Genomic DNA, 12,015 nt, shown 5'->3' on the forward strand with positions numbered 1-12,015 from the left:
AAAGCTACACAAAATTGATGAAAGCAATACATTTCTGGAAAGGAGGAGTACCATACTATCTGAGGTATCTTACATAAATAAATAAAAATAGTCATATGCTTGCAAACCTGCGTATGCTTTTGTTCTTCTCAGAATCAAGAAACACAGCACCATATTTTCATAGCGTGGCCATCACCCGTACTTGTGAAGGTTTTTAAAGGCAGAAAGAGTCATATAACTGGATAATTAAATGTATTTAGTAACCTAGGCATATGTGAAGGTAGATATCAATTTTTTGAAGCAAATTACCACTTCCAAAGGAAGATGGGTGTCTTAAATGCTTTTTTGAGTTTAAACTCAGATGGTCCCCTTTTCAAAGTTATTACAGGCTTGTTTTACCCAGAAACAAGAAACTTGGATGAAATCATTTCATAAAAATGACTAGATCCAAATTTGCAAAGTAAATCTGGAGCCTAAGTTCTACTGAATTTTCCATTTGATTTAGGCTTGCAAGTATTCAATCATTTGTCAAAAAAATGCAATCTATACTCTTGAATCATTTATATGCCTTAAAAATCCCCAATACGTGGGACCTGCCATCCTTTTAAGAGTATGCCTTGTTATACCTATGACTGTGCTCATACAGGATACTGTGAGCATTTTTACTTGTATTCTATTACGCTGACTTTCACTCAATCAAAGTAGCTGCTGACATCACTGTCCTCTTGTAGGACATTATTCCTCACCTCACATTTGGCTGTTAAACTTTTCTTACCCTTTTCTTAAGTAAAATCGTTCAGTCCCTTCCAAAAGCAACACAAGACGACTCAAATGCTGTCAAAAATATTTAAGACTCAATTCTGATGCCAAAAACTATATAGAGATGTTACTGGATGCACTGACTTTCAATTTACTCTACTGTTAATACCAATTAAAAGAGCCACAAGGTTATCAGCATAGTGTCAAAGAAGTATTTCTTAATATTGTTAACCATGCCAATTACATAGAGAATAAAATGGGGTTAGGTTGTGTTAGCTGTTTTAAATACACAGGAAATTAGACATTCTTTATCCCAAGTTATATACCATTGAAATGGAAATAATAGTCCACATTAGTAAAAAGGAGGAAAAAGTAGTAAACAATTCTCAATGAAAGTAAAGTTTTTCTTCCTAACTTACTGCAACTGATAGAGTATTTGCCAAATGTTCACATAAAATTATGCCATTAATTAGCTACCTATTAACAGTTTGATGATGTTTTTCCCCGGCGCCTAGATGCAAAAAAAAAAAAAAGGTATTGCGTTCTTTAATTAGTATGTATAAAAATTATCAAGATGCCATTTTTCCATAATTTTGATATATAATATTTATTTAGTATATACAGGCTGCTTCATGATATTGTTGAGGACCTAATTTCATTAAAAAGCTAAATTTTCACAACTGAAAAACATTGCTGAAGTCAAACAGCATGGGAAAGAGTCTCAGAGCAAGCATGGACTATATGAACTACTATGCCACATAACAACATAGCATATTCCATCTCTCAGCTTTTCATGCTATTTTAGAGAATTTTTACTACTATTCCAAATAAAATAAAATAAAGATACAAATCATACTTCTTCTGAGCATGAAAAAAACCTTGAAAAAGTGATGTAAGTGCAAACTAGAATAAACAAACAGCTTAGAGGTGTAAGTCACTCTGTTCATGCTAATAACCTCAAAGTAATAGTTTCAGTGCCAATATTAACGGCATCTTTGAACAAAATACAGACAATTATATAATGATTATATATACCATCACTGGAGATGACAGCTCATGTTTGTTACTTCAAACATTGTTTAAGAGAAAACATCTCATTCTTCAATGAAGAAAGGAAAGTCAAGTCCAATTAGCTCAACGTTTAAAGATCTTTTAAACTTCCCCCTTGTGGGAAGAACAGCAGCATTCTAAACATTGCATAGCCTCCTCAGCTGGACCTTATTTTGACATTGCAATATGTTGGAAATTTATTTTGCAAGCTAAGCGCACAAATATAAAGTTGCTTCATTTTGACCTCTGAGTACAAATTGCTACATGTTGCAGTACAAGTCATACATATGAATCTCAAAGAGCCGTAGGGTTAGAACTGATTCTGTGCCTCACTATTACCTGTATTTCTTTCTTCACTAATCAACATTCCTGCAAAAAGCATGTTTCTAAAAAATCTAAATTTACCTTTCTTGCATGTTTGAGTAGAGACTAGTATCCATGTCTCTACCTCACTTCCAGGTAAACTGTAGAGACTGACTACCTAAATTCTCTGTAATTGAAAGCTAGGCCACATTACTAGTAGATTGATACTAATTATTTTAAATTGACATTTATAAGCCACAACAGCAATAACTTGATATTCATCACAACATGTAGGAGTCCTGTCCAAAAGACAGACAATCTTAGTCTAAAGGCATAACTTTGAAAATCTAATGGATGCCCACCAAGATGACTGGGGAACACGGCACACAACAGGCAAGGTGAGGAGAAGAGAAGTGGGTTTGTTGAACTGTAAGAAAAGAAGTGTCAGGGGAACTTAATGTGGTGTTCAGGTACCCAACCGGAGGGTACAGAGAAGATGCAGTTAGGTTCCTCTTGTAGATGTGCAACAGAAGGCCAAGGTCACAATGAAAATTCCCATTAGATAAACAAGAAAAAAAAAGTTTTCACCATGAGGGTAGTTCAACACTGGAAAAGGTGTCCATAAAGGCTGCAGAGCCTCCAGCCTTGGAGATATTAAAAATTTAATGGGAAAAGGCCCTGAGCAACCTGGTCTAGTTGACCTGGCTTTAAGCAGGGGCTTGGATCACGTGACCTCCAGACATCCCTTCCAAATTATTTTTTTCCATGGTTCTACAATGAAGTATTTGTATTTAAATTATTTTATGACATTCTTCAACTTAACAACCCTTAAATAACACTGTGCATAGAACAACAAAAGGAACTTTCAGTTTCTTTCATCTCCACACAGAACCATAATGATTTTGTGCTTTGAATAAAATAATACAGAAAGGGAAAACATCATCCAAATCAACCCTAGAGAAGACAAGTGGTCACTGTGGATGCCCTAAGGCAAGATCCTGGATCATAACAACTCTAACAGGACACGGGAAAAAAAATACAAAAAAAAAGCCAACAAAACCAAACCAAACCAAACACCAAACCTTTTGCCATCTAGTTTTTAACCAGAAGAACAGATTTGTGCAGATGAGATAGAGGTAGAAACAAATTAAAGAGAAAAATAGCAACTAGGGAAGAAACAGAGTATCATATGCTGTTCAATTATATACCAAACAAAAACCTCAATTTAGATGTGGACAATATGAATGCAGAAAACAGAGAATCTAAATTCACTTCCTTTCATTAAAAAAATAGCGTTACAAATATAAAAATCCCCTACAGTTCACAGGAAAAAAAGCTTCTTGCAGTGATTAGCCAAAAGTTTATGTTAGGAGGTGTGGGGGTCTGCAGCGAATCTGCAGATGAGTTAGTTGACCTTGAAGACTTAGTTGTGTACCTTTAAGACAGCCACAAAAATGTCAAGTATGTAAACAGGATGTGAAAACCCGGAACTTAAAACCGAAGCATACGGATGTAATGGCAACAGCAAGCAAGAAGACGACAGAAAGCCTATCAGCGCCTGCCACCTGGTACTATCTAAGATATATAAGCAATATGTAAAAATAATAAAGGTCCATTTTGTCTGACCCCAGCCAATCAGATAATAGTGGTTTTGAGTCCGTCTCTACTTGCGTCACCACAAGGAGGCTTTTTAACTACAGGTTTCTATTTAATGAGAAGCTTACCCTGAAATATTCAGATTTGAAGTGTCATTTTCCTTACCTGAATCATGGACTCTGACAGCTGTGTTTCGTCTACTTCCAATATCATCATTTTGATTTCCTCATAAGGCACTCGGAAAGAGCCAAGGAAAATTGCTAAAACAAAGATTTAATACATAATGAAGAAAGCAAGATGACAACTCTCTCACAAAACACCAATTAAACAGGCTATAGCATGTACAGGTTAACAAACAGTATGCAAATTAATACAGATAAGAGATAAGAATTTAAAATGTATTTTTAATTACTGTTTTACAATTTTGGCCTTCATCCATTTGTTATGCACAACATCCAGCATCACGGAAGACCTCCATAAGCAGCCAGTGACAAGTCTACTTTGCAGGATAATCCCTGCTGTTATGGTATTTTGTGTTGAGGTGACAATTACACTTCTTTCTTCAATGGTCTTGCCAGAGCTTTCTCTTTAAAAAGCACCATTAGCAGCCAAAACCATATAAACAGTTAAAAACCAAAATACTCTTATAAACAGTGTTTATTCATTCACTGTAATACAATCTTTTCTTATTTTATCTCTGCCACAATTTAGGAACCTATTCTTTACAGCACTCCTCTCTGCCAAAACGTTAGCATCATTATTTGCATATTACTGCACATTACTGTGTATTGCCTTCTTTCTATAAAGTATACAAGAGATGGCCAGATATCTTGTAGACATTATTGTCTTTCTTGCCAGGGGCAGGGGACAGGAAGCATTGCTTGATGTATATTTTGAAAATATAAATAGATAAATAGTTGTAAAGCCGTACGCTTGTACTTCAATATATACATAAGAGAATAATCTCAGGGGATAATTAACTCTTTTCTGGGTCTTTTAAAACATGTTTCAGTTGTATTAACTCACATATTTGGGCTTAACACAAATACGCACAAATTCTCACATTTTAAACAAAAAGTGCTAACCAGGCAGTTGGACAAGAAAGAAATTTTTATGGAACATTACTTTGCCATAAAATCAGAAACTACTTACACAGATTCTGTGCAATCTTTGGGTCTAAAACTTTTAATTCTTTGATTCGTTTCTTAACGGATTTCTTTTCTTCCAAATCCTCATCCTCTTTTTTCACTGTCAAAGTAAACATAAATACACTCATTGTTAACCATTAGTATTAACAGAAAACACTAATGAATTCAGAAAAGATATTTGCTATGAAGTGTAGTGAATTTACAAAGAAAAAATGTATCAGAACATACAGACAAAAAAACAAAACACAGGTTTTGCATTTTTTCTTTGCATTCTCAATATTTTTGCTCTTCAGTGAAATTTGTCAGCATGTTAGCCTTCTAGAACAGGATTGTTTTTTGTATATAGAGAGAAACTGAGTGAAGATGCTGACGTTAATTGTACAAATGGCCTAAGGTCATAAAAGACATAGTCAAAATACCATGAAACATATCTCAGTCACCCCGGCCAGGTGAGCATCCTGAACTGGATTTTAATAATAACAAATCTTAAAGAAGATATTTCAGTATGTCTCCACACTGAGCAATAAAGAACCAACCCAAAATTTAAGCATTTTTGTGACCACTTCTGTCTAAATATATGCACCAAAATCATTAAAGACAACTGGCTCATTAAAAATGCTTAAATTTTGGGTTGGTTCTTCATCTAAGAATATAAATGAATATACAACTATTTTCCTTATCTCTTCCAAAAAAAGATGTAATTTTAAATTTATGATGTAATCACCTTATTATAAAATACCACAAAAATGAAGTGATTGTATAAACATACATTAACATGGCTGGAAATTTTAGCTTATTCTTTGTTTTCAGAAAATAATTCATATGAATAGGAATGTATTATGCAAGTTGAATTATTTTCGCATAGTTCACACATTGTCATACAAATTTCACTTAAACTAACAGCATAGGCTTGGTAATGTATTCGTAGGAATCATTGCAATTACTATGCAAACAAACAAGAAGACCAAAACCACCCAAATCTTTCCTTAAATCCAATCTGATTGTCCTTTTTATTTTCTTCCTTTTTTCCCTTTTCTTTCTTTCTCCCCAGCATAAATCTGCACTGTCAAACGTTATTCACTCAATGTATTACTGTTATCTAATTCTGTATAATATTTCACAAATTAAATTAGTTTCCAAGCTTTTACAGTAAGATTGTTCCAAATTAAGTTATACATCCTTCAAGTTATCTGGGAGTAGAAAATATGTTGTAACAAACATATGCTACTGACTTCAGGAGTTAGATATAGATGAGAAGTATTGTAAAGACGACATAGGATTAAAATTGCTAGCTCACTTGACAAAACTAGATGTAACATGAACTATCAAGAGGATTTCCCTAAACGGAAATTACATCTCTAAATTTTAAGAGAGATCTTTTGAGAGCTATGTCATTCTCAAAAAGTGTTTTTCTAAGCGCAATAAATTTTGCCTAGGATTAGGACACAGACTAAATGACCTCTTGAGGTCTTTGAGCTTTGTTGTTTAGGATAGTACCACAGATAAGAACTTAGACCTCACATAGAGACTGAAGGAACCAGATTCTAGTCCTTTCTGAGTTGGCAGAAACACAAATTTGAATCACCTTCTAAACCAGTTTTAATACTCTACCTTTGCTAGGCAACATAATGCTCCTCTTGAGGACACGTTACTATGCGGAAAAGAACCTAGTATTATGAAAAGTGAAGTTACTGAGCTAACACATAAAGCAGACCTTGGAAGCAGGACTGATAGGCAAGTTCCCAGCAAATAGGTTACAGAGCCACAACCCTCCTCTTTTGCCTTTCTCCTCACCCTACCCACAACAATCAGTTGGCCTTGAATTTCTTTTAGCACAGATTTAACAGAAAGGTTAGCATTTTTGTGTCCCTGGAAAAATGACATTCTGCTCACTATGCACATGAAAGCAAAAGAAGTAGGTTTTAACCACCCACGTGAGAACTCAGTACCCTGTTCAAAAGGAACAGAAAGACATTTGAGCTGCTGGATCAAAAGGAGGTTACCACTAAAGCTTCACTTTTTTCTGGTTATGCTTTAGGAAGAGGCCTTGCTGAACCCAGAAGGCCATGTCAGGGGCTATGGATCTCAGGATCACACAACTGTTTTCTCCTGCAGTTACACACCTTAACTGACCTCTGACATTTCTTAACAGCTACATGCTGAAAACAGTGATTCTTAAAAGCATCACTTTGAGTTGCCTATCTTATGAATGCTAAAAATGCAGATTCCATTTGAAGACCTGGACATCTCTGTAGCACAGACTCCATGTGTCTTACTCATCTGAATCATAATGAAAATACAGTAATATTTTACAGCTATCTTGGAACTCTGCAAATCATCATTTTACAGGAAACAAAACAATTTCCTTAATAGTCACAACCAAAAAGAGTTAAATTATCTGAATATATTCATTTACTTAAACTTGCCCTGACAGCCTTGAACTGGATACTAACAGGGGTGAAGTAGAAAAAAATACAAATATGTTTGCTTTTCCAGCACTAGAAAGCAATGTTTATTTATTACAAGTCTTCTAACAGAGATAATACACAGATATACAAACATAAAAAAAGAAAAAAATAGCAAATCATGCACTATTTTAACTCCCAACTTTCAAATCAAGGGAAAAAAAAAAAAAAAAAAAGCTGCAGATGAACTAGCTAATTCCCTCTGGAATTTTCATTGAGGATGGGGTTACACACAATGTTACAGCAATACTTAAGACATCACAATCCTGAAGAAAAATGTATAAGCACAGAACATATATACTTCAGGCAGTCGTGCAGGGATTGTATGCAGAGTGATAAAACTGCACAACAAACTAAATTACTGCAAACTTACGTGATACTTCTTCAGGAGAATTCAGGTCACATCCTTATGTAGTTGGCAGCAATAAGAAGTAGAGCATATATATTATTTGTCTTCCCTATCGGAAAAGTTGCACTTTCCAATGAAAACTGTGATACCTCCTAGTGCCTCTAGAAATTTTTACTTCATTAGCTTATTAACTTAGAAGGGGGGTGGGGGACAGGGGGATGGACATGACAACAACAACCAAAAAAACACAAAGAAAAGAGAAAACTGTTTTCTATTACCAACAAGAAAAAAAGGGGAAGTAGTGCACTGGGGTGAAAAAAAGCAAACAAATTAATACAAAGATCTGAACAGGGGAAGTAAATATCTAGACTAACTGGAAATCAAAGAAAATAAGGAATTAGATTTTTATCTGGGGAGGGCACTGGAGCAGGGAGGAAAATATACAGAAGATAGAAAATGTGAAACATCTGCTTACACTGGAAAAAGAGAAAGCAGCCTAGTGAAAGTGGGCAGCTGTTGCAGAAAAGAGGTGACTACTGAGGGAAATAGATGTAAGATGATGTTGTACTAACAAGAGAAGAATTAAACCAAGGCATCTCAAAAATGCACAAACAGTTCTCACGGCACCAGAAGTTGGACCATCATAATAAACCATTAACTTTCTCAAAATTACATCTTATTTCAGGCATTATACAACTAAAAAGGAATGTTACGTATCAAGAATGACACATCCTTTCAAGTTCTGCCTATATGCCACATCTATTGCACTGGGGGGCATACACATGGCCCCAGCATCTGAAGCAGATAATTTTTAGTCAGTAGTGCCTCACCTTGTGCTCCAACTGCTCTGCCCTCTCAGGCTGGGAAACAAAGCGTTAGAGCACTTTGAAACACATAGAATTAATCTCCCATCATTCACAGATCCTCTTATCTCCATGATGCCACATCCATATGGACATGACTCCAAAATTAACAGATGTGGTTGTCAGTGCACAGATGGACAAATACCTCAAAAAGAAGTTTCAGCTACTGGAAAGATTGCTTTTATTGTCTCATCAAACGTGTCCATACACATATTCAACTGTAGTCAACTACTTCCATCTGTGGCGACGACCTGACTGAAATTAAGAGTCCTGAAGGAAGTGGTGACAGGACTGTTTTACAAATACGACACCACAGTTGGAAGCCTACAGAATAGCATTTCATAAAAATATGGATTGAAACCTATGTAGCTACTCTGCAGATCTCTGAAACAATTACATTCTTGGTAGGTGCCACTGAAATAATCTACATTCATGAATTGCTATACACATTCCCATTTCTGCCACAGGTCTTGATGTACTTGATATAACCTGCTACCCATTACCTTTGTTGTAAGAAAAATCATGTCTGTGCATCTGTATGCAAAGAAAAACAAATCTTCTAAAATACATTATCATACTAAATAAAAACAGAACACCCTTGAAATACAGGCTTCAAAAGGAACTTGAAGGTGTAAATTTTTGTTTTAAAAAGCCTGAATTCCTAGTTCAGATGAAACTTGAAAACTGCATCACACAGAAATCTAAAGAACACCCAGTAAAGTTATTGTATCACTTTGTAACAGAGTGTATAGAAAATTATACAAGACCTTGCACCTCTCCTACCCTCTTAGCTAAGACAATAGTCATCTTGCAGCCTGTCTTCACTGAAAAATGAAAGAGCAAGGCTGGGGTCACGGGTTCAAAGGATATACCTGTACCTAATCTTGTTATGAAAGCAGATGCCTACCTCCTTTCTTTAGAAGTAAATGATAGCTTGTACCCCATAATGTAGGATATTCAAGTGAAAGACATGCATTCTTTATCCCCAGAAAGTTATCTGGAATCAAAGAGATCTTTAACAGCAAATGAGGTGGTAGCCAAATAGAAAATGCTGAAAAAGTTCTTAATTGTTCAGAGCAAAAATGTGGAATAATTTCCTATAAATCACAGAACTACTGAGGTTGGAAGGGACCTCTGGAGGTCACCTGGCAGGTGCCCAGGACTGTGTTAAGGCAGCTTTTTAATATCTCCAAGGATGGAAGGGGAATCCACAACCTCTGCAGGCAACCTGTGCCAGTGCTCAGTCACCATGACAGTAAAAAAATGTGTTTTGTCATGTTCAGGACGAACCTCCTGTGTTCCAGTTTCTGCCCACTGCCTCTTGTCTGTCCTAGGCACCACTGAAAAGTGCCTGGCTCCATCTTCTTTGCATCTTTCCTTCAGGTATTTATATAAATTGGTAAGATCCTCCTGAACCTTCTCTTCTCCATGTTAAACAGTCCCAACTCTCTCAGCCTTTCCTTGTAGGAGGTACGCTCCAGTCCCTTCATCATCTTTGTAACCCTTTGTTGGACCTTCCCCAGGATGTCCATGTCTCTCTCTTACTGGGGAGCCTCAAGCTGGATGCAGTGCTGCAGGTGTCGCCTCACCACTGTTGAAATCAGAGGTCTGACAAGGAATACATGGGGTTTTGCTCCACAACTACCATTCAGCAATATGACATGCAACAAAGCAACAAAAAGTTTAGCCTCCGAAAAAGGACACCGGCAAGCCTATTTCCTAGACTGATACTACACAGGTGCAATCAATCAACTCCACTTGCAAATTCCATACTGAGTTGCAGGGTTCACCAGCAGTTATTTGTGACAATCTGCTTCAAAACAGCAAAGAAATTCTAAACTAGATCCAAATCATTCTACAATGTTGTTGAAAACACCTGTTGGTTTTTTTTTAATAAAAACAAGCATAAATGAGGACACTGGGCACAGCCCACATCAGTAGGAAGAATGCCTGAATGCTGAGAGGCCAGGAAGCTGGTCAATGCTCTTTCCAAACAGAGCAGCCTAAGGTTGTAGCAACACAAATGTTAGCCTCGGGGACTGTTCGTTGCCCCTAATAATCCAACCCAGCCCTTTAATGGGGTACGGACTATGTTTCAAATACTATGAAAAAGCTTTCACACTCCATCTTATTTTACATCTACATATATCCAAAACTTGAAAAATCAGTATGAAGAAGCTATTAACTATGATAGGAATATAAATAATGTTTCACAGTTTTAACTGTCAGCTTTGAAAATAAAAATGTTTCCATTACTTTACATTAAGTTTCATTGCAAACTCCTAGAAAGTATGGGTACTTGCTATTCTTCATGCTCACTAAAACACTTACGTGGAAAACATAATGGAAGGTTGCCAATGTATCCTAAGTTGCTGTTTATTCAGGCCTCTCCTTTTTGACAATTTCTGTTCATTGGTAACTCCTATCTTTGGAATGGTAGTTGCTGCAACAGTGAGTATTTCCCAAGTTTTATGAGCAGTTTGTAAGAGATTGTCACTTCTTACCTCCCTCAAACGTGTTCAGTCATGCACACGTGCACTGTTGCTCCTATATTGAAAATGGTACTGTTGAATTGGCACAATTCATGTATACAGCATAATCACTCAGTCATGCGTTATGATAACTCAAATTCATGCGTCATGGTAACTCATTCAAAATGGAAGATTTTACCACAACATTTCTCCAGGTTACATAGGAACTGGCATCACTGATAACAGCAAAGGTACAAATGTAATCAGGCATTTTATCTCCAACAGACTAATGCAAGGTAATTCAGAAGAATATGCCTCTATATTCAGTTATTAAATACATTCAATGACTGACTTTATAGATACTTTCACACAAAGCTTCTCTACAAATCAGCCTATTTTTTAAGTATTTCATCTTACCACAAAATACCCATCCCATTAAACTTGTAGGATTACATAATCTGCATAAAAAAAACCAACTGAAGCATATATAATGTAAATATAATCATTCCCCAACTCTCAAAAATAAGCGTAATATACTGATAATTTTTCTTAATAGCACTGTAAAAAAAAACAAAAAATCTGGAACATCTTTTCAGATAGTTTTAGCACATAGCACCTCTTATATTATTTAATAAAGTCTTTAATTTTCTGTATGTACATCACATTACATGCACAAAAATAAGTACTTCAGTTTACAGTCTTTACAATTGCCAGCACATACAACTTGCCCATTAAAATACTGTACAATCATGACATGAATAGGCAGTCCAAGATTTAAAAAAAGCAACAGGTAATTAAGATGTATATATAAGTTTCTTCTTTGAAGGAAGACAGCAATAACAGGCATAGGCTGACCAATCACACAACAGGAACTAGCATGTGAATAAGCACACAGATTTGTGTTAGTAGTGCCTCCACACCTTTCGTCTTCTTTTATAACCATGAACACACACTTTTCGGAAATTAGCCAAGTAGCTAAACTAAATCGCCAAGCTTTCTAAAGCAGTGTCATGGTTTAACCCTGGCTGGTAA

The 12,015-nt window shown here is 35.9% G+C and overlaps 1 protein-coding gene across 1 annotated transcript in view; it reads right to left on the reverse strand.

Annotated features, from left to right (window-relative positions):
• DIAPH3 (diaphanous related formin 3) overlaps positions 1–12,015 on the reverse strand; it is a 245,986-nt gene that overhangs the window by 133,275 nt on the left and 100,696 nt on the right. Inside the window, exons 18-20 of the mRNA XM_055702362.1 lie at positions 7,674–7,706; positions 4,840–4,935; positions 3,853–3,947 (exon numbers count right to left, since the gene is read on the reverse strand). Coding sequence (XP_055558337.1) covers positions 3,853–3,947; positions 4,840–4,935; positions 7,674–7,706 — 224 coding nt within the window. The remainder of the gene's footprint in view (positions 1–3,852; positions 3,948–4,839; positions 4,936–7,673; positions 7,707–12,015) is intronic.

The sequence above is a fragment of the Falco cherrug genome, chromosome 2 (assembly GCF_023634085.1).
Source record: "Falco cherrug isolate bFalChe1 chromosome 2, bFalChe1.pri, whole genome shotgun sequence".
NCBI lineage: Eukaryota > Metazoa > Chordata > Aves > Falconiformes > Falconidae > Falco > Falco cherrug.